The sequence below is a fragment of the Nestor notabilis genome, unplaced genomic scaffold (genome assembly GCF_000696875.1).
Source record: "Nestor notabilis isolate BGI_N333 unplaced genomic scaffold, ASM69687v1 scaffold5482, whole genome shotgun sequence".
Lineage (NCBI taxonomy): Eukaryota > Metazoa > Chordata > Aves > Psittaciformes > Psittacidae > Nestor > Nestor notabilis.
The window spans coordinates 79,692-104,458 of record NW_009919536.1 but is presented as its reverse complement, the minus strand read 5'-3'; the positions used below and the strand labels follow the sequence as shown (position 1 = coordinate 104,458).

Sequence of the window (24,767 nt, the reverse complement as noted above, 5' to 3'; positions counted from 1 at the left end):
GTGCAGAAAGCAAACTCCACAATCTGGAAGACTGTAAAGTAGGTATGTTTATTCAGCGCTGGGCAGCACGGGGGGTCGTCCCACAAAGCCGTGTGTGCCGGGCATAACAACTTGCTTCAACCTTATACAGTCACCCGTTACATATTCATAAGGTTTCCTATTACACCTATACATACGTATGACCTATACCCGCTTCATATTAAAATTAGGGCTTCTCCCTCTTGCACCTGCGCAGTGTCCTGGTGGTGGTCTTCGGTGGTCATGGGGGATGAAGGCCATAGCTCTTCCTCACCATGCACTTGTCATCCCTTGGCTTTGCGCATGCTCAGAGCTCTCCTGTGTTCCCTCCACACAAGACCAGCTTCAGCTGGTTTATCGGGGACCAGTTCCCACCAAAAACAACCCCCACTCATTTTCCCACCAATTCCAGGACTGCCCCCTGCAACAGGTCACAGCCCTATGAGATTACCTAGCCTACAATTCCCCATCTCAGTTCACCCTTTTCTATAAACTTAGTAAATTCGTTTACTAAACTGTACTCAATCTCAGTATAACATTTCCTTATCTAACGCTTTCTCAAAATACTTATTAGATTCAAGCTTCTGGAGGAGTTGATTTTTCTTCCATTCACTATAGGAATCTCCAGGACTTTGAAAACAGCACACACAGCATCGAATTGCTACAGAAAGAATTATAGCTAAAAAGACTATCAATATTATTGTGACAAACAATTGTTTTAACCATGTCAAGTTTGGTAACCAAAAGGTTAATTTTTCCCATAGTTCCTTAAGTCCCCATGCAGTTTCTTTGTGTGTTCCATTAACATTTTAATGCTGGCGTGTATAGATTGCGATTGATCGGATAGATTCATGCAACACATTCCTTCCAAATCCTCACACCCATCTCAGTGTAACCTTTCCACTTGCTTTAGGGTTCTCTCCTCTTTCGGGAAAACGAAAACTCCTTAACCTATTTGACTCCTAATTCCTGGCCTGATTCCTCATACAAGTCTTCCATTGCAGTATTTGTTCCATTAATCACTGCATATAATAAAGCCATCCTATCAGTCAGGCTCAAAATTTTCACTTCATCTAAGTAAGTGTATTGTTTGTCCAGATATCCCACATAAAGCTCTATTCCACCTCCAATTTTGGTCTGGAAAGAGAAAGAGGTGCTTGGTCACTTGGCCCAGACTTCCAGATGTCAAGCAGTTCCTATGAAGCAACAATTTGGCCAGGCCTTTCAGAAGAACAATTGGTGTGAGCAAGTATCAGCTGTGTGCTATGTGAATAAGTAAGACTTCTAGGCACAGTAGTATTTTTGCACACACTGCACAGCTGGCCAGTTCTAGATACAGGTACTTGCTATATTTGCACAGCTTTATGTTACAAAGGGGATTTCTCATATGGACATATGTGCACCTTGCCTTCAAAAAGGAACTGCTTTCACATTACCAAGCTATGTCTAAATTATAAAGAGCAAAATATAATCTCACTCAAACATTTGTCTGTAGATAAAAGCTATACAGGATTTTCAGCGCTTTCACAGCAACGAGCTTATTGACTGAGCTTTGTTGTCTCATGTTTTGATCTCTGACACACCCTCTCCAGTCTTAACAAAGATCATCTACCCTACTGGCACTTATTCAGAGCAGTGATTTTTGCTGATCATTTAGATCACAGTAACCCTGGCTTTATTGTGTACCCTCACTGTGTATTCCTCTTACACATAAAATTGTAAACGGAGTTCTATCTATGCCTTTCCTCATTGAAACACCCTCCACTCTCTTTTCCACAGCACCAGTCTCACTTCCCAGTTTGTTGCATTTCGAAGCAATAATCTATGCAAAAATTCTGTGTTTCTGTGCTGGTTTATGCACAACTCAGTTAATTTTCAATTAAAGTTTAAATTGGAAAATTAAAGATGTTTAGTTATTTCATATTTGCCCCCTCTCTTTTTTTTTTAGTCTTTACACAGTATTTCTCCTCTGTTATTTATGTGAAATCATTGTTTTGGGTTTTAGCTACATACATTCTTATACTTTTTGTTATAGATGAGCCTTTTGGTTTTCCCAAAGGAAAAGTCATCACTTTTTTCTTCCTATATCATTCACAGTAACTGTCACAACTACTGATAAACACAGAGATTACACACTGAAAAATGGCTGGTCAAGTATCTTCATAATTACTTATTTGAAATATTCTTTCAACTTAAAGTTATTTAGATTACAGTTAATCACAATTTTTTTGAAAGGCAGTCAATCTTCTTTTGATACATTATGTAATTATGTCTTCCCACTACATGAGTTTCTGCTAATTATGCAATTATCAAGCAAGAAGATTAATATGAAAGATATTCTGAACTAAATGCTTGCTATCTGTTTAAAAAAATGCATGTATACTTTCAGAATATATACTCCATTCTCCATACAATCTCAATGACTTGCACTGGTGTCACCGAGGTCATTTATTTCAGTATACAAAAAGCATTTCCCTTTTAGCGAAAAAAGGCCAAACCCCTCCTTACATTCAAGCATTTGAAGAAATCTTTAGGATTTATGCATACGATAAATCCATGTATTTATGAAGTATTACCAAGTGAATACCAGCAAAGGAGAATTTATAAAACCATCAGTTTCCTCGTCCCTCCTATACCTCCCTGCAAACCTTGTTAAAGCCATCCTTAAGTACACTATTAATCCCATTACCCTTAAGGATCGTAAAAGTAGCCTCTTAGCATAGATTTAAAACATGTACCTGTACCATGGAAAACTAACTACCCTACATAAATAACAGGATCTACTGATGATCTAATTTATTGCTGTTAGTAAGCACCATTAGTGCCTCTGCACAACTTACACAAACATGCATACATTTCAGATTTGCACTGAGAAAAGCAAGAACAACAAGGAACTATGCTGGCATTTTATTATGCCATACAAGCTTCAGCAAAAGCTAAGATCCAATTCTATTAATCCTTATATATTAACCATTTTGCAATTTGTGCTTTATTGAAGAAGCTGAGGGTGGGAGGAGGCAGAGGTGTAAAGTTAAAAACTAAGGTGATGTAGAAAGTTCAGGCAAACTACAAAACAGATTATTATTCTTTGCAACTCCCAAAGTCAAGACAACTTGTTAAAGGGTTTCAGATTGCAAGTCATAGAAAAATAGCTTGGAACACTGTCACCTGGAAAATCTTGCACTGGAAAAATCACAGTGCCTGTCCAGTTGGTTCTGATGTCATCTTACATCCATCACCTGCATGCAGTATTTTTCAATTGTATCATGTGATGTAAAACATGACAGATAGCAGCAAACCAGAGAAAAGAAACAAAAAGAGGGGGTAGGGGGAGAGAAAAAATCCTGAGACACTCACAGCAATTATATTGAAGAAGTCATCATCTCCAAGGGTATCCAGGATAGACGAAACTGTTTGTTTTGCAATAGTCAAGCGAAGCCCTTTCATACTGCCACTGACATCTATTAAAATGACCACATCTTTTGGAGAAGTTGCTGCCTGGATGTACCTAAGACAAAAGACAAAGCAACTTGTTCTTTTAAATACTGAATTATCCTTCCTTTCAAGTTTCCTAAACATTGGTAGTTGTCTATTGCGTACCATTTTCTGTTTCTGCAGTCAAACGCAATGACTCCATTCTCATCAGGTTCCCATTTAATTCCTGTTTTAAAAAAGAGATTAAAAAAAAATGAATTATATTTTCACAGAACCTGTTCAAAATGTATCTGTGGCATTGGCCTAAGTAGCACTTAATGGAGTTTCATACTTTAACAGGGAATTACATTTTACCACTGGAAATGCTGGATAAAATAAATTAATAAAATGGGACCACCAAACCCAGTATTTTTTCTCATTCCTTTTTAGCCTACTGTAAGGTGAAAACGTCTTCAAGACTACTATATTCATCATAGTACTGTCACTGAAGTGTTGTCATAATAGGTCACTGATGTTGACAAGCTTTATCATATGCTTGTGAAGTCCCTTTCAAACCTTGAGCACTCACTACCTGTGCTTGGTCTCAACAGGTCCTGCTATACTAACTGCCTCACTCATAGGACATACATCTGATCTTTTGCTCATATCACTACATATCCCGCAGTTGTGGATTAAAAGAAATATGATAAAAGGATACAAAAAAAAAAAGACAGGGCAATCCTTCCTGCTTTTTAAACTTTAGCACAAGAGAGGAAACAGCCTTTAAAATAAGGGTTAATATTTTTTCTAGTCTACTATGTAGTAGCCATTACTTTCAGTCACATTCAGACATGCAAGCTTATAGTAAACTTGCTCACATTAAACTCAAGACTTCAGACTTAAAATGGGTTGCTAAACCAGGTCAGCTACAGGAACAGTTCTCACAACAGGCCTGATCCCAAGTTATAGAGGCTGAGGATCAGTTTAACTTTTTAGTTTATTAAATATGTAGTAAATTTGGTATGAGTTTAAGCATAAAATTTAATGGATAACAATTCTTTACAATATTCTCATATAAATTACTATATCTTAACCAATTTCTATGGAAATAACACAAGTGATCTAATTGTATTTCATTATAACTGGTGTAAAAGGAAACTTTAAACCAAGTTTTTGAAATCTTTAAATACCAAGATGGAAGGTTATGTGGAAGTCTAAAAACTGAACAATAAATTACAATGAAGTCTTACTATATGCATCGATAGAGCACATTATCTAAGTTCAGTACCATAATGAAGTGTCTAATCCTTTTGCCCTCCTTCTCCACAGTCTATTTAGAAGTTATTTTTCTGAAGCACGCATATGTATAAATGAATAGGAATGTTCATGAGTACATGAGCTATCTTGGGGGCTTCATCTCCAGATGAAAATTGGTTTAAAAAATCCCCTCAGAATGTTGAAAAAATTCATTAGAAATGTTTCTCTTAAAACTAGATAAAGAAAAAAGAAAGCTGCAAGTATCTGTGAAAGTCATGATTTGTGACAATACTGAGTGGAAAATTGCAGCCATTGCATTCTGTGTTGTATTTTAAGTAAGAACTTGTAATCTTCTTACCTGGGTACTGTCTGAAAAATCCTTTTGCACTTCCGAAGTACTGCCAGATGAGAGAAGGGTCACGATCAAAATTATCAACAAACACCTTATTTAAAGATTCTGACCAATAAACTCCATTTACAATGGCTGGATCTGGGAAGGAGAGGGAGGGGGAAAAAGGTACATTATTTAGATAAGTTAAAATTGCTCAGTAAACCATCTATCTGTAACTATTGCATCGCTTGTTCTGGAAAACATAATTTGTTATTTGACTGACTCATTTATTTACTCAATTTACTTTTCCTAAATGCATGGAATGTCTCTGGCAACACTCTATACATTTTTATTTTTTTTTTAGTCTTAAACTTGGTAACAACATTCTTGCTATATCTGAAAGTTTACATGTGGGAACAGAAAGCGAAATACCTTTTATTTCATATTTGAATGAGTTATGGTATATATACAAACACAATCTCATGATAAATAACACTGTTATTGGAAAACACTGGACTCAGATTCATAACTACTTAATTTTTTTTTTTTTTATTCCCATACAAAGCAAATCCTTGATGTTGAAAATCCATTATTTCAGTTTAAAATATCCCCATCTATCAATTCCTAAAAAACCAGGCTGTCCAAATGTGGTTTTAAGCTGCAGATTTGGTTCAGGACTGGGAAATCAGAAATATATCAATGTATCTTAAGAAATTACTCCATTTCAAACTGTGAATTTTGAAATACAAGACACAATTAAGATATACTATATTCCCGATTCAATCTGTATGTGAAGTCAGAAGAATAGAAAGCGAAAAAAGGGAACTATAATCACAGATGTATTATTTCGTTTGTAAAAGTGTGTATACATGAGTACACAGTAACATTTGCTTAAGCATTTGAAATGCTGCTTCCGTTACCTTGCAAAATAACACTGCTGTACTGATTTCAGAAGACTGGTTAGAATGTGATTTAGACGGAGTGGAAAGAAAGTGTATTGTTATCTTTTCTTACATTCATCAAGAAATACAGCAGAAAAAGGGAAACGTCTCAGCTAAAAATCTTTGAATGTTACTTTCATCTAAATATTTAGGTTTACATAGATAGACTGCTGAAAAAGTAAGGTCAACAAAACAGATGTTGTTTTTAAAACATGTCTAGTGTAGTTACTTGTATCTCTACAGAATGAAATATACATTTAAAATCTCTCCAACCAGACACATATTAAGCAAACTGGTGTTACTAGTCCTCAGCTTTACCTAACTTTCAAAATCCATTGCTCAGTTGTTTCCAAGTCTGCTGTTACTGCAATAACAAGAAGTGATCAAGACATCAAATTACCTACCAACACTGCCTATCCTGGCATCTATTGCCAGTTTGTAAAAATATGCTCCTGTTTCAGCATCCGAAAATATTGATCCATTGTTTGGTATTTAGACATTACTTGAGAAATGAGGCAATAGATTGGGAATCCTATTCTCAGACCACAGGAACTTCCCAGATCTAGTTCAAACATTGATATTCTGGTTCTTCTTCTATACACAAGTTCTGGTGGAGTAGCTGAACCACTAAAAAGTACAGTGGCTTTATTGACTCAGTATTACAATACTAAGATAATGTGGTAAGTTTAATTCATCTTTGAAAAGAGCAACTTAGTTCTGAAGGTTGATTTTGTTGGTTTGGGTTTTTTTGGTTTTATTTGTCTGTTTTTTCTTGGAAGTGTTGCTAGAAAAGCCTATTTAGAGGAAAGCTAAGGAACCTAGAGGACTACAAGCTCTTCGTATGCCCTTCAGTCATCAGGATTGGTGAAAAAGCCAAATGAATCAAACAGAATAATACAATTTTAATTTATATTTAAAATAAACTGTAGTAATTCTTAAGAACTTACATTTGGATCTCATGCCAAGCCTGCTCATTGTACCCTAGTATTTTACAGTATCATCGGTTCATCAGATGTCTTCTACCCTGTATCACTCAGAAGCTAACTTTTAATGCCCTTTCTCAATGCATCTGTGCTGTAGTGCCACTCACCTAACCAGAACCTTCGCTCTCCCTCCCAACCCAATGATAATTTCCTTTGAACTGTACATACACTCCAGCTGCATAAAGTTGTCAAGGGACAACTTTAGTAGTCTACCTGTTAAACTTTAAAACGAATGTGAAATCCTTCCAATAGCATTTGAAAAAATATATTTATGTATTAAACTATCCATGCCAACCCAGTAGTGGATTTTTTTTTCCAGCCCATCTATGAAGAGCTGCTTAACATGTTCATATAACTGTACCACAGATTAGAGAACTCCATGGAAATTGGAGCTAGCTGCATGGTACTTAGTTGCCAGCTGAGGTTAAACCATGACAAAATAGAATGAGGAAGTTTTCCTTTAGCATGATCAGTCTACAGTCTGCATTAGGTTGACAAAAGTAATCACTAATCATCCAAACGCTGATCCCTATAAACCTTAATGAAGTGACTCTGAATCTAATACGAATTTTTTAGCTGAAAGGAGCATTAAGCAGACGTTTTCAATAAGAGGGCACAATTAAAATGTTATCTAAGACGACTGGGTTCCTTCAAAATGAAACCCAGTGACAATTCACTTCCTTCCTACGCGCTGCATATCTGTTACGCTGGCTGTTCTTTCTACAATATACCAAGCTACATTTTATGCACCATTATAATTAAAAAAGCAAATAAGGTCACACTCAGATTAATCCTTAGAATATAAAGAAAAGTGAAGTGGGGAAAAAGTGTGTCCCCAGTCCACAACCACAGGCCTGCAGACTGCATGTGGAAATCACGTTTCTTTACTGGCTACTGTATCTTCAGGAAGAAGGATTGCAAACCCAAACTCCTTGTTCCAAATTTTATAATAACTGTTATATGGATGCATCTCTGTCCACGTGCTCCATACTAAATACAACAGAGCTCCTGACCATATAGCCCTATTAAAATTTTAGTCTAATTTTCTAGTAACCTATGTTAAGCTTGTCATTCTGGGCAATTTCCAATTTTAGTAATTTCACTTAATTGCTTAAATTTTCTCCAGTCTTCCATTTAGAAACAGTATTATTAATTTTTTTTATTACTGGTGAATGTCATCTGCATCCCCAAAATATTTATATGTCAACAGTGGCAAAGTAATTTTTGTAAATATTGAGGGATTTGAGGAGGGAGAAAAAGAATAAAAGATAAAGCTTAACATAAATGCAAAATCATTAACATGATGATATGGGGCTCAAAGACAATAAGTGTAAATAGCTTCTGCCACATTCTTGAAACATAATTTCTGCTTTTGCTTCCTAGCAGTTACAGCTAAAATATAATTAAAATATTCCCATTCCCTTGCCTTTTAGATAGGCTGGTTTGCAATTATATGGGATTTTGCTCCACTGCTGTTGGTGTAGATGTTACCTGTTTTTTTACTGATATTTAATACAAAACCATCCCCCAGGCAAATAGGTACACTGACAAGAATCTGAAACAAAATTGCCAAAGAACAGTACAAATGCATGTAGCAATTAAGTTGCTGTCACAGATACTGCTGACTCAAAGAAATAGGTCTGAAGTCTCAACAAAGGCAACCAAGGCATTCAGACTGAAAGATGTGCAATGGCCATGATCAGCCAGCCAAACGTCAGCACTATAATGAAATGTATTTTAATTCAAAGAATCCATAAAAATACCCAGAGTAGAATAAGTCTATGGAACAAAACTAATACACACATGATGCATTTTGTTTTCTAATTATTCCAGCAAGTGTTATAAAGAATTAGGGGGACTACTGAGGAAATCAGCAATTATGAGGAAAGTGCAGAATACTTCTCATTCTTGCTATACTCTGCTTTATTACTAAGAAAAAAAATGTTACCGATGATCCTTAATTTTTTCTCCTATTAAATTACTTTTGTAATATAATAATTAACTTCTGGAAAACTATCAAAGATGCTGGCATCCAACAACCTCAAGGGCAACCCCTAACATTGTGAGTAGTAATGTCATACAATAAAGCAGTATGAGCACAGCCTACAGGACCAAGCACTGGAAAAGAAATGCAAAATCCAGCACCTTTTTGGCTCGAAGATAGGAACAATATTAGCTTAGTTTTGATAATACTGACAACATATTTAGTCTGGTCATATTTTAAAGAATAACAAAATCACATACTTTGCTGGGACATACACCAACAATCTAATAATTATACTACTCAACACTAATATGAATGCTTTTCAGGGTGGTCCAACATATTCAAGGGCTAGGGCTGGATGCCAATTTTCACAACTGCCTTTGCTTTTTTCTCTCTCTCTTCCTCTAATGGGTAATGTGGATGCCTCAGCTCACAGATCAAAGCATTTGGCCATCTGTAGACACAAAAGAAGGTGCTTGTCCATTTTGTTTCATGTGCTGAGAACTATTTACCAGTGTCAGAAATCATTCACTCCTCATAGGTATAACCGGATGGTAAAGACTTCAAGTGTGTGACTGCATAAGGGCATAGTAGTAGGTACTCAGTTGTTTCAGCTTACAACATTGTGCTAGTAACAGCCCCCTTCTCCTTTCAAGTGGCAGCAGCAGAAGTGGACTATGGCCAGATGTGTTTATTTTTATGCTGAGTTTCAGGAGTAGGTTTGGTGGTTTGTTTTCTTTTGAGGTTGTTTTGGTTGGTTGGGTGGTTGGGTTTTGGGGTTTTTTGTGAACATGGTGGTCTGAGATTCAACTTTAGTTTATTTAAAAGCCAGAATTACAGCTGAAAACTCCTCACTAACGCTATGCTGGGACAGAGATTCAGTTCTGACTTTGCTAAGAGCTTGCCAGCTAATGAATTACAAAAAACATCCTGCAGTAAACTCAGCATACCTTTGCAGTCACCCATTCAGCTACTGACCTGGTTGGTGTAACAGCTGAAACCAACCAGTATGTGGGCTGATCCGTGAATTGGTTAGAGCAAAGCTCTGGAACCAGCATTTAAGCAGGACTTATGAATACAGAACATTACCCAGTAATCCTGGTAGATGATCACTCCATAAATTAATCTGATCACAGATACCAGGATATTTCTGTATTTTGAGGAAAAAAACAAAACAGTCATTTCCACATTTTTGCAGGATATGAATTGAAGACTATGAAACCTGAAAGATTCTTTAGAAGATATCACACCACAGAACTTTGGGATGCCAGACTGTGACTAAGAGACAGGGTGAACAACATGAAAAAACACTCTTAGAAACAGTTTTCCACATAGGAAATAGAAAACAAATGCTCAGAAAATAGCAATTAACCAAATTAAACAGAGACCTCATATGCTCTGTGATTTCATCACAGAAGCAAAATTAGTCTTGAATACTAAAAAAAAGAGTCAGTTGCGGCACACAGCAAGAAGAAATCTCTGCACAGGCTGATGGAACAGGGACTATCAGCAACCAGGAAATCTAAACCTCTGCAAGTGGCACAGCAGGAAAAGATGTCATGAGAAACAATACAGTAAGCCTGTGAAACACTGCAAATTAGAGGAAAAGAAAGCAAATGTGACTGCTACTAAATGAAGGCAACTGTACTGTAAAATATTTAACACAGAACATACCAAAAGAGACAATTTTGGCAGAGGTACTGTCAAAGTGATATATGACAAAGGCAAGATAACAGCCTTAGAAATAAAAGTCACCCTTATGGAAATTTCTCAAGGACAGACCTGTTCATAAATCTTGACAACAACACACCACCATGCAAACTTGTACACTAACATTTCACAATAAATGTCTAATTCCTATTGCTGAGCTAGTCAGACAGACATGGAATTACAGAACTAGGCCAACTTAGTTAACATTACGCAGTGCAGTAAGGACCAACAAAAAATGCTTTGAACAGGAGCTGTTAAAGGTCTCCTATTTCATCAACACATCACACCCCTCTTGCATACAACAAATGGAGGCATAAGAACCTTTAGAGAGAAATGCTTTAGCATGTAAAATGCATTACATTAGTACTGGGCTATAATAAACTAAACCACTACTGCTACATTCCTGGGAGCATATATAGTATGAATGTGCAAGTATCAGATATGACAGCACACATATCAATTCACATGACAAGTCACCATCTCTTACCCTCTCAAATCAATGGTCCCTTACTGCTGCAGTGCTCTTCCTTGCACAAAAGACTGTCTGCATAATCTGGGTGGAATGGAAGTTTTACTCAAACAAAAAATACTTGGAAAAAGCCTCACAGATATGGCTCTAAACCTCTGAAGCTAGTATGAAAACATACTGAAAACACTGAGCAGATCTACAAATGCATCTTGGGATGAATACATTACAGAATCAGTTATGGATTCTTAAACACTGTTTGCCTCACCAGGAATGTGCCAAATAAAAGCTGCAAGAAAGACACCTAGATAAACAAAGTACAGTGTAAAAATGTCTTTGTAATTTTTTAGCCAAACAATATTTTGAAACAGTTTATATTCTAGCCAAGCATACTAATACTTAACCAGAAGAGTAAGCCTTGTTTTTTCCTTTTCACACAACACAGATCCAAGAAAAATCAAAGAAAGGTCTGTGTTATGTAGCAGGATGGAGACACAAATTATTACTGTGTTCTAAAATAGTAGACAAAATGAATAAAATGTATCTTTAAATAAACTTCTATGATTCTTTGTCAAATGTCAATCTTCTCTGCTCCATACTAAACAAAAGCTACAGTTTTTTACATTTGTCGTACAACCATTTTATCACATGATTTTGCATATTCAATCCTAAAGGTTTTCAGAAGACGAGAACTACTATGTCAATTACCACTAAGTTTACAGGTTAAGAATGTTTTTCCAACACAGTTCATGTTAAAAATTAAGTCTTGAAAAACCTTTAAATAAAGCAAAATAAACTAAAACCAAATAAAACTTCCCAATGCATTCCTGGCACCTAAACTCAGTCCATTAAAAATAATTTTGTATCAAATCATAAAGATTTTTTTCATTGATCTGCTCCACACTAAAGAGCACTCTGGGTACTTTCCCCTGTTCATTATTTTAAACCAATAACAGCACATACCCCAGTTCCCTGATTGCTTTTTCTTGTTGAAATAATGAAACAAACACAAGTAAGGAAAATTAGCACTTTAAAAGAGAACAAACCAATTATAATTTCTTTTCATTAATTTTTTTAAGGTATATCGCCATGGGAAAAAAGGGAAATAGTTTGTACGCTGGAGGCTAATGAGCAAAAGCCTACAAGAAATTCTCCACAGATAGAATTTGGAAATAACTGCTCTCAAAGAATAATTAGGCATACAACACCAACAACATGCTTACTGTGTAATACATATATTTACACCCATCCATGTACCCCTGCATACAGCTGTAGACAATAGATGTATGGTGGGTTGGTTGCTGTTGGTTTGGGAGTTTTTTGATAGGGTCAAACCTTTCTTCAGGTTACACAGTGACTAGCAAAAATCAGAAGAGAGAATCTCAAGGGAAGAAGGAAAACCACAAACCCAATGTGTTTTCCAGAATCAGAATGAAGAGAATAAAGGCAAGGAGAAGAACACATTTTACATTTAAAGCAATTAAATTTGTCTTGCATCAAATGTAAAGAAAGTAAACTGCTTTTGGGTTAGGACAATGATGCCCTAATCAATGTTTCTTAAACCTTCTTGGGTGGAATTTATTCCTATTTCTGCTGAAGGAAAAAGAATGAATGTGTTTGCAGACACACATTAAGTAAGCAATGCCTGGCTTTGGGCACTAACTTCCTTGTGTTTACCACTGAGCCCGCTTACACATACACCCAGGTCAGTGCAGTGCAGGACCATACTGAGATACCAGCGCTGGAAGTCCCAATGCTGAACTAGCACAATAGCAAGCGCAAGGACCCTTAAAGCAGGATTTATTATCTGCAACTCCACGCTCTGCAGTAGCATTTTAACGCTTCAGTTGAGCTCCAATGTGTACTGTGGGTATGTTTTCATACATTCCTATGAGTTACCCAGTACCCAGGCCCAACCAGACAGGAATAACAGCATTAAACAGCTACTACTTCTAATCTTTTACAATGGGAGCCAGAACGGTGGCTTCACAGCTTTTAATCAGTCACGAGAGAAGTTAATACTTATCAGAGACAGTAATACAGAAAAAGGAAAGATAGACGAGGAGATAGACTGATCTTCTATCATTATAGGCCAATGGTAAATTACTGTCACTTTCTTGCCCCTAGAAGCAACAAGGAGCAGAGGAGGCATCATGATTAACAGAGGTGTCTCAGGTCAAAAAACCTCTTAACATTGTACCTGAGGTAGGGTGCATTAACAAAATTTCACTGTCTTATAATTGTCTGAAGGCAAAGCCCAAACCTAAGTAACTAGGCAACAGCTGCTGAATAAGGAGTGGTAGAGAGCAGGGCTTTTTAGAGGAAAAACTTAATGTTACCATGTAGCCTGTACCTGACATCTAGTTTCCATGGTGATGTGGATGTATTAGAAACATACAGCCAGAGACAGACTAGGGCACTAGAAAGATAAAGCACAGTATACATCTTGTGTGGAGATGCCAACATTTCCAAAAAACTTGCTGTTAAAGACAAAGGATTGAAAAAGAAAGAAAAAGAAAAAAACAAACAAGCAACAAAAAAACCTGTGAAGATAAAGCCCTTTTCAAGACCAAAGCAGCAGCCTGAGTAGACTCTGGGAATCAGATTTGAGGCAGAATTTGAGAAAAAACAGATGGAACAAACGGAGAAGTCTGTGCATCTTTGTCCAATAGTCAGTAAGAGTTAAAATAAAGAAATATGGGAAGCCAGGAAATTCTCTTCAACCTTGACTAAATCAGTTAGACTAAGAAAGTTCCTTTTAAATTAAACAATGACCAAAGATAGTGAAAACACTGTCCTAGATATCTTAAAATATGAAGACAAACAAGTCAGGGGAAGGATTTCAAAATATAAATATAGTGGCCCAGTACAATATGTGGCCATGACTACTTAAATAACAACTCCAGGATGTTGAATTTTCAGAAGCATAGTCCATAAAATCATATACGACAGTGACAGACAAGATTTTATTTCTTAATTTCACACCTTGCAGGAAAAGGGTTTTACATATCTGCTAGCTGCAGATTATGATCTTTCTGCATCACTTGAGAAATGATATTTTTGGTTCTAATATTCTAGAAAATAGGTAATCTCAATTTTGACAGCCACTTGGAAGGCGTTGATAGTAAACTATGACTGAACAATATTAATACCTCTTTTTCAGTATCAAATTGAAAAAACCTCACTTAATCAAAAAATGGTTGTAGTTCATCACATTTCAGTATCTTTCAGAGAAGGCTCTATTACATGCAGCAGGGTTTTTTTCCTATGCAAGCAAAACTTTTGATTTGAGTCTGCATTTATTGACTTGCAGTGCATAAACTCATGTTTTAACATGCAGTGAAAATCATGCAATGGAAATACCATTTGACACGGGTGATGTTCTTTACCATTCTCTAAACTGTTCAAGCAAAACATAAAGACAATCTGTGAAGTCTAAGATCTACTTCTGAAATCTTTCCAGCATTCGAGAAGTAAATATGGTAACCAGAAAAGAACAGACTAAACCTGAGGCTTTTGTTACTAAAGACACAAAGTTCATAATTATTCAAAGCTCTATTGCATTCATACTGTTTGTAAATTATTTCTTAAAGTATTAGTGAAATGGAGATAGAAAGATAGGAAGGATGGAAACAACTGCAGGAAAAGAAAGAAAAAATCTCAAAATAGGACATGGGGTAATGGTTTTAAACTAAAAGAGGGTAGAATCAGACTATACGTAAGGAAGAAATTTTTTGTGATGAGGGTGGTAAAACACTGGAACAGGTTGCCCAGAGAGGTGGTAGATTCCCCATCCCTGGAAATATTCAAGATGAGGCTGGACAGGGCTCTGAGCAACCGTATCTAGTTAAAGATGCTGTTTATTGCAGGGGACCTTTAAATGTCCCTTCCAACCAAAACTATTGTAATGATATACAACCCATAAAATGAGCATATACAAACAATTGATCACCAGCTTTCTATGGTTATGCTAATGATCATCATAACACAAAAGTTTTTAAACAAAGGCTAAAGTCATGTGATTAAAATCTATACTTTCAACAGCCAGTAAATGATAGGTGACAAGGGAGACAAAAAGAGGCACAAAAGACAGTACATTGCAAAAAAATTATCATATCATGATTAAAGCTGTAAGTGAAAGAGATTAAGGCCAAATATACTAAGCCATGGAAGAATGCTAAATATGGTCTTTTCCCATTGACAGCAACTGAATTGTGAAAATAATGGGAGCAATAACTCCCATTTGATGCCACTGATGGACAGCAGCAGAGTAGTTGACGTCATCTACGTGGACTTGTGCAAAGCATTCGACACTGTCCCGCATGACCTCCTTGTCTCTAAATTGGAGAGACATCAATTTGATAGATGGACCAGTCAGTGGATAAAGAACTGGCTGGATGGCCGCACACAAAGAGTTGTGGTCAACGGTTCAATGTCCAGCTGGAGACCAGTAACGAGTGGTGTCCCTCAGGGATCGGTGTTGGGACCTGTGTTGTTCAATATCTTTGTCAGTGACATGGACAGTGGGATTGATGCACCCTCAGCAAGTTTGCCAATGACACCAAGCTGTGTGTCTCGGTTGATAGGCTGGACAGAAGGGGGCTGGAGCACCTCCCGTATGAAGACAGGCTGAGAAAGTTGGGGCTGTTCAGCCTGGAGAAGAGAAGGCTGCGTGGAGACCTCATAGCAGCCTTCCAGTATCTGAAGGGGGCCTATAAGGATGTTGGGGAGGGACACTACATTAGGGACTGTAGTGGTAGGACAAGGGGTGGTGGGTTTAAACTTAACCAGGGCAAGTTTAGATTAGATATAAGGAAGAAGTTCTTCACAGTGAGGGTGGTGAGGCACAGGAATGGGCTGCCCAAGGAAGTTGTGAATGCTCCATCCCTGGCTGTGTTCAAGGCCAGGTTGGACAGAGCCTTGGGCGACATGGTTTAGTGCAAGGCGTCCCTGCCCATGGCGGGGGGGGGGGAACTAGATGATTTTAAAGTTCTTTCCAACCCAAACCGTTCTATGATTCTATGAATAACAAAAACTGAATTGAAATCCGTAGGAAAATATAGGATATTTATATATTTCTTGTCCCTGAAATGAGTGAAGTGCAAATAGACTTCCAGACTTGTAAGATATTTTTTAATCACTTCTTTTATAAATCCATATTTACTCAGAGTGATCTCTGTTACAGACTTTCAAAACAGTTCTAATATTTGGATGTATTTCAAATCAGTGGCATGAAATTAGTCTCAGTGTATTAGTTTAAGGAAAATTTAAGTTAGACTATTACTAATGAATAACAAAATTCCGTAAATTCTTACACATTATTGAACTTGTATTTTATATTCATGAACCATGTTTTTTAAATGCTGATGACACAGCATGAGACTATCAGCAACATATTGTGTGCCTTATGTTTGTTAGTTGAGTTGACATAAACCATATCTCCTGTTGACAGAAATGCTTGAAAATATTCATAGACTTCAGCATCCATCACAGAAAAACTCTGCAGTTATGGAAAGCACTGATAAAATCCCTTCCTGTACTTCAAAAACACCAGAACAGCAGCAATACCACAATATGAAGATGGAAAGAACAGACGGAAGACAGTCAGACAGACTTCTCTAAGTTAAAATTTTATTATCGCAGCAGATTAACTCTTGGATTGTATAACACTGATAATCAAATCTTATTTTCTATCTTTGTTCTTCCGCTCTGTCAGTAAAGACACAGCAACATCTTGCACTAAGGCTACAGCTTCATTATCTAAATATACCTGGATATATATCATACAATCAGCAATCCAATGTCATCTTTCTCCCTCCACCCCACTCCCCTTTTTTTTAACATCTCAAACAAAAAAGACTGAGAAATTAATTTTCCATCTGATCATGCCCACACTATTCTCCAGTTTCCTTTAAAAAAGTCTTCTCTGTAACAAACCTGTATTTCCTAATTTAACAGAGAACCAGGCCCTGTGATTTACTAAGGCATCTGTAGATTTATGATAGCAGAGGTTTTATAAGCTAACCAGTCTCTGGGCTGCTAATAGGTTTTTGCCAAAGACCAGCCAATCTGATAATAAGAAAATTTCTTCCTAGTGCCATAACAGCAACTAGCAGAATGCACATATCGCAGTCTAATGTCAGGGGTAGGGAAGAGGGAACTGTTATTATGAATAAATTTTAAAAAGTCAATTATGATTATTTGATATAAATCGTATGTTTCACCTGCTCCCACCTCACATACGTTATAGTAGGCAATGATGACTTAGTCAATTAGAAAATTCACAAAAATTTGACTGTGACCCCAAAATGTATTTCCAAATCATGTGGCAGTAGCATGAAATATAACTTGCCTGATATAGCAAAGCATGGGAAAATTCAGTCTTTTATACTCATACACACTGTGAAATGTCAAAGTTGTAGGAAAATGCTAAGAGAAATGTATTCAGTATAAATAATGTCAACACTAAAAAGAAATCAGCATAAGCACTGTGCTAAAAGTTCATGTAGCTTCCTTAATTTAAAATGTACTCATATAAGGAAATAGTTGATTCAATAGTATAAGCCCCATTCACCATTATAAATGAAAGCTGAAGTGTAACTTTCCAGACCCAACACTTCTGAGGAAATGTTATGCTTTATTTTGACGTAACATTATTAAAGTCAGTAATTGATTCTAACATATTTTCTTCTCCCTGCACAGAACATAATTCCCCTCTGAAGCAGAGTCTATCAACTTTTAGATGGGGCAGTTATTGATATCTAGTTTCTAAAAAAGGAAAATGGGTTTGAATAACTATCTGCACATGTCCAGACAGTAGTATTTTAATTCAGCTTAAGCAACAAGTATGAAAGCAGGAAGGTGCTTCAAAGTGGCCTCCTGAATCAGAAAGACATTTATTGAATGAAGGTAGTTATTATTGTAGACTTTACTGTATATAGTCATGTTACTATGTTCCTGTTGCACATTACCAGCTGCATCTGCTTTTCCACACACCAATCAACATTTCACCTTGGGCACTTCAAGGACAGTAATCAATTCTTTTCACAGAGTCCAAGAATTCTTCCAAGCTAAGAGCAGACGTTTCCCTGTTTAAACTAATTTGAACAGACATCATTGTAAATCAAACTAGGGAAGAAAGATTTCCAAAACTGAGGCTGTTCAAAACAAGCCTATTCATTTGTATCAGCATGGTGCTTCTGCCTGTGTGCACCTAGAATGACTGGCATTTAAGTATTTATGCAATATTCACCCCAGGACGTTACTAGGAGTAAAGCACAAAAAGCCCAAGATGTAGATGTCAGTGCCACAGAACTTTAAAGCAAAGGCTTTAATCTCCCCACAGAGCACAGTAGTTCAGCAAGTATTAAATTTTAAGACCATGAAAATCAATGGAACATAATGGTTTGTGGGGAGGTGGCACGCACTTGGTGCTGTGCTGAAAAGCACCAGATTGCTGAGCCAGGTCTAAAACTCTTCAATAGTCACAAAGTTTAAAGTGAGAAACTGTGCATCAGCCTGTATAATGGAATCCCACTGGAATTAATCTATGAAAAAGCAAGTAAGCATTAAAGTACTGCATATAGAAATATGTCTCTCCAAAGCTGTATGTCATATGCTGTACAAATGGAAGACAGTGCAGAGCTGCAATCTAGCTATCTCCGGACAGGAAGTAAAAATAGAGACTTTAAGCTTGTGCTGCATCCTAATAAATTAAAATTCTTCTGATTCAGGACCTGACAACTTAGTTGTAAAGCTACAGTCACAGAACTGTCTTGCATCTGTAGTGTCTCCATGCAATACCTCAGTGAATAATGCATACATGTCAGCATCCTTATGTGTCTGGGGTAAGAACAGGCTGCACAACTCTCCAACATGCAGCATATATGTGCCTCTATGTCTTTTCCTCTGACATTCACTAGTGATGAAATCAAAAATGCATTCAAAAGAATTAAGAGTATTTAGAATTTGAAAATCTGTTGTTTATCTGGTAGTTAGTTTGGACTCTCTCCTCAATGCCTTAATAAATAAAAAAACCTCGAAGGATAACTAAGTCTTACAAAGCTGTAGAATTCATTTAATCCCAGTCAGCTGTGTCAATAGGATGAAAGCTTATCCTCTAGGAAATATTCCTCCATTATAAAACACAACAATTAAACCAAGATTATACAGATAGTAAACTAGAAATGACAAAAAAGGAAAAAGCTAAAAACACCCATTAGTTTAAATCAACTTATATAAGCCTATTTCCTTTCTACTGCCAAGAGAAATTATTTAACTTTTTTTTTTTTCCTAAGGCAAAATCAGACATGGTGCTCAAGCTGCATCTGATCTGATCCCAGTAAAGAGATTATCCTCTTTACCCAATCTACCTCGACATGTCTGCCTCCTCCACCATCTATCAGACTACTTGCTCAGAGCTAGAAGGCAGATTCACATCCAGTCACCCCCACCCTAGTTCTATCACAATGATTCTATTTTCAAACACACTGCTAGAAACAAATTTTTTACCCGATTCCTTTTACCAAGCCAGTTTTGGGAAGAGTTTACAGAACATCTTACGACAGCAGGTTTGAATGGGACAGTAATTCCCAGCAAGCGCATGTGGCAGAGAGCAATAATTTATCCCCCAATAACCAGTAGCTGACAGCATGCATCCAATTGTGCCTGGAGACACTTTACAACTTCTTTATAGGTACAGAAAGCCTTGTCATAATTATAAGCACAAAAGGAGATCGAGCAAGAACTAGCTTACACAGAAAATGGAGATACAAGTTCAGGATTTAAAATAGAAGAAACTGCTCTCTTCAGTAAACAGGAAAAAAAAAATAATGAGAAAAAGAGTACAATATGCAGTTGTTGAAGTGTTAGTACACGCCTAAATGAGAACAAATTAAATAGTTGGTGTGAGGATAAAACCACACAAGTCAACCTAAGAGTTAGCGCGAAACTAGAACTGAATAACCACATTCATTCTTCGTGTTTTCTTGGGAAGGCAAAGAAGGGAAATGGAGGTAGCAAATACCCACCAGGAAAGTAAAATTCACCTCAATCAAAAAGACATTTTTATTGTTAAGAACATTGAGAAAAGTCATCTTTGTGTGTGTAATATTTTAATCCAGACCAAATCTGTAGGCAGAGCTACAGTGAAGATTTTATGAGACATAGGGTTTTTAGAAATAAATAATATTTTTATACTTGAAAAAACTTTCAGGCACAGAAGTGTTTAAATTTCTTACAGTGAAGAAATTATGACACTGAGCACATTTATTCTAAACAGAGATCCAGTGAAGACAGTGGGTTGTTTTTTTTTTGTACCCAGCTGTGATGAGGACCAATTTAGCTTTGTTATTCTGTTTCTACTGTAAAAGCCTGCATTATTTTTCATTGTATTCATTTGCATCTAGAGGTGTGAGTGACATACTGTTTACCCATGTTAAAAACCAAATTATTCAAGGCAATCAAATTATAGACGTATATTCCTACAAATCTTACTATTTACACTTGATTCCCAACCAAAGGCTGTAGACACTGAACTTCTTAAAATCCAAAATTCTAAATGCTTAGCTTTTGGTAACAACAAACGCTAGTTAAACAAAAGACTTGACACGATTTGAGAAAATGTATACAGTATCATCTGTCCTTACAAATCACGATGAATTCTTATACTTCATAGTTGTTCTGGAAATATTCCACAAGTTCAAGTCCCTGAAATATTCCAAGAAACCCTGGAGTAATTCCCAAGAAATTAAAAAGATTAAAGAGCCTTTGAGATAGGAAGATGCCTGCTGTAATGTATCTAAGTAGCTGCCTGTTCACATTCCTATGGATGGAAGAAGCAACTGCAGTCTAACACTAATTTTGCAACAACGTCATTGACTTCAAGGAGTCCAACCCTCTAGTTTGCACCAGTACTTGATAAAGAAGAGTTCGATGCCAGTTTAATAGCCAATTTTGTTAGTCAGTAATATACTCTAACTACCAAGAACACTGGGAGAATGAGGGAGTAAAAATTGAAAAACACAGAAGCTCACAATCCTATGGACCTAAGGAAAATCAGAAAGGTACAATAGATAGTTTAAAAGGAAAGGAGAAGTGTTTGCACCTAGAAATTTCTGAAGTATTGAAGAAAACCTGGGTTTTTGCCCTTCTACAGACTACAAATGTAAAGTTCACCTTACCATATAAACAAAGACTAACCGCAAAGGCACAAAACCAAGAGTTGTTTCCAGTTGATATTGAGATAACGTATTTATCAACATCCTCTTGAATTTCCTAGATTTTATGCAATGCTAACATAAGCAGTTCAGATCCTGCTGTGCATTTCTTCTGGTACTGTACTATGCTATGCATCACTTTTCAACAGATGCCATCTTTCAGAATTGTCTGAGTGTATATCACCAAGACACACTCACCCTGGCATTGGTTTTCATCTACATTCCTCTGAATTCCACTTTTAGCCAAGTATTTCATAAGCTTCTTCCAAGAACTTGAAAAAATGCAGAGTAGAAACACAATAGCAGAAAACATGTCTTTACTATCCACTACTGTAGGTAAATATGAGTTGACATAGACTTAGAAAACCAAAACTGAAATATGTTCTTCAGCTCAGACACAGCATGTACTTTGGACAAAGAATGTAGGATTTTAAGAAGTTAAGACTACCTACATACTCAAACTAACAGAAGGTAAACTGCTACTCTTTTTACATGCTGTCAACATCTGCAGGATCAGATTCGAGTGTCCTGAAGCCTTCTTTTATCATCTCTTCATGTACATAAATCCATTATAGAATCCTGCCTTTTTCCCAGTGGCAATCCTACTGCCAGAAACCATGTTCTCCATGGATGGTTGCCAGAAAGCCTAGCCCACATTCCAACTGCCTACTTTTTAATTATGTCACATTCCTAGCTTACTTTAAGTAGACTACTAGCATCTCAGAAAGTAATAAAGTAAATGTTGAAGCTATCTAAACTTTAAATCATTAATAATTTTTAATTATTATTAATCTTCCCCACAACAGCTCTCTAAAATATAACAATATGTAGGAAGGTATACCTGAGTATCTTTGGAAGGTATACTTATGGAAGTTTATACACAAGATAATGTCTGAGACAGTAGTGTCTCCTGTTATTTTAGAATCTGAGGGATTCTAAAATAATAGGAGAGATCTAAAATAATAAGAGATACGAAAACTCACATTGGTGCTGATATATAACCCATGTAAAGTAACTTCATTAAAAAAAAACCAAAACCACAAACAAAACACCAAAAAAAAACCCCCCAAAAAAATAACAACAAAAAATAACCCAAACCTAACAGCAGCAACTGAATTAGTACCTTATACATGCTGGTTCTCATACCTGAACTTCTACCTTGGTATTGTGTTGTCCAGATTAGAATCAGATTGATTTAATTCGCCCAAGAACCCTTTTCTCTAATTCCTGTCAGAAATCTCTATGCAGTTGATAATTGCCAGTTGCAAACTTTGTGGATGAAGAAAGAGCTACCACCTGCTAAGAGAGTTATCACAGAACTTCTTAATTAATCTTAATTATTTATTCATTGGTTAAAAGGATACAGGCTTGCATTGCCTATAGCCACAGGGCTATAGGCAATGAATACACACTGTACTTACAGAGAAGAAACAGAATGCACTGACAGATTTAGAATCCTGATGAGTGCTTAAACATTTCAAAAGCAAAACATTATCATAAGCAGCATTTTCAGGGAAAAAATAAGTAAGCCAATTCCATCAGAATGTTCTGCAGGTTTAATGGGCTGCCAGCCTTGCTGTGAAACAGCCTAGAGCCGAGAGGTCTCTCTGTAGTGACAAACAGATAAGCACACTTATCTGTAAAGCACAATCATCCCACTTTTTTCCTGAATTCCTTCAGTATATGAACATTACAGGAATGTGAAATAGTGTTTTCTGAGTCCTATAGGCTTCATATTCCAAAGATCAGTAACTTTTTCTATTTTTAATATTAATTGATGTGCACTTACAGAGAAACTGGGGGCAAGGGTGTGCAGAAGAGGGGAATAGAAAGTAAAAAAGCCCATCAATAACCGTATCAACTCTATATTTTACAATGGTGATCAAAAGTACTGTAGATGCAAAATTGATTCTTTAGTAAATTCACTAATTTGCCTTTTCTTCTACATTTATAGGAGATGCATGTAACCTGTACTGTAAGATGACAGTAGAGTTACATGTATGCTTACAAATTAGGTTGGCAGCCTTTATTTGTTCTCATTTTCCTTTTCAGAATGTTCCATGTAAAATTTTAATACCATAGTTTTGATATTTATGGTATTTCAGCTTTCTTGATTTCATCATAAATGTCAGGATATTTGCTTTTGCTTTTTATTTTCAGATTATAAACTTTATGGTTTCTTTAGAATGGAAATTATTTAGTTCTCTTGTTACCATCATTATTTTTACAGTTTTCTATGTAAAGGATGAAAAAGCCAGAAGATATATAAAGAATATCAATGTATTTATGCTCCATGATTTTTAAGCCAATCTCATTTAGAGCCTAGTTAGGGACTGTGAATATTCACTTTAGCTATCCTACAGATGGGAGGGATCACTATGATTATACAAGCTGACCAGGCCAAAGTTTTCCCACAAACTAACACTAGACCATTTCAAAAGCAACCAATTTGATTTTGATTAAGGACTTGAGGAGATGGACATAGGATAACGCCTTTCTAACAGACCACTATCTTCATTTAAAAAACAAACTAACAAAAAAAAAAAAAAAACAACACCAAAACAAAACAAAACACCACTAACAACTCCCCATGCTTTAACTGAGCCCACATTTGTGCAATTGGAAAAATAATGGAACCCAATTTCAGCCATCAGATCTTTTTTAAACTTTTAGCAACAAGATTATAAAGGTTGGTATTAGTAATTAACTAGAGATCAACTAATTAATCCTTTAAACATCTCTTGAATAAGCTAAATGGACAGAGCTCCTGAAGTCTTTCAGTCTAAGGCACATTTTTCAATCCTTTGAATCCTGTGACTCTCCCCTGAACCCACTGCAAATTATCAATATCTCTACAAATAAAAAACCCAAAATGAAGAAAACCACTTAGAATTCATTTACAAATAAAGAATTCATTATTTCTATGCTAACTTGAGAGTCCTGTGTTTAAATATTCAATGATCACACTTATCTGTATTCAGCTGTGAGACTGAGCAATGGTTTTGCCTAGTAATTCAATAAAATAAAACATAACCTGGAAACAAACAACAGGCATTTTCTAGAGAAATGGTGCTGTGCAGACACTTGGTTGTAAACCTATCAGTGCCTGCTGCCTGTATCCTCAGGCTAGGATTTAATTAACTTATCACCCCTCTGCATTACAGAACTGAAGAAAAGGACAACAAAAAACACAAGTATACATGCCTCTTCTTGGTAGAAGTAATATTTCCAGACACAGTCAGTCTCCAAGCTGAGACTATCATGTCCACGTGTAAGGAAAATACCAGCAACAAACCAGATTTTAGCAGTTGGAATACATTAATATGATCTTAAAAAAAAAAAAAAAAAAAAAGTTTTTCTGCAGCTGCATGAAGAAACAATTTCGGCTGGTTTGAATTAGTCAAAGTGGAAACAGGAATCATCACAGAGCTCTATCTTCCCCATCT

General features: G+C 36.3%; 1 protein-coding gene across 1 annotated transcript in view; it reads right to left on the bottom strand.

Annotated features, from left to right (window-relative positions):
- Nucleotides 1–3,375: 3,375 nt before the first annotated feature.
- Nucleotides 3,376–24,767, bottom strand: part of LOC104402399 (voltage-dependent calcium channel subunit alpha-2/delta-3-like) — a gene marked incomplete at both ends in the record, with an annotated part of 100,564 nt that continues 79,172 nt past the window's right edge. Inside the window, 3 exons of the mRNA XM_010010270.1 lie at nt 3,376–3,526; nt 3,619–3,679; nt 5,048–5,179. Of these exons, the coding sequence (XP_010008572.1) occupies nt 3,376–3,526; nt 3,619–3,679; nt 5,048–5,179 (344 nt within the window). The remainder of the gene's footprint in view (nt 3,527–3,618; nt 3,680–5,047; nt 5,180–24,767) is intronic.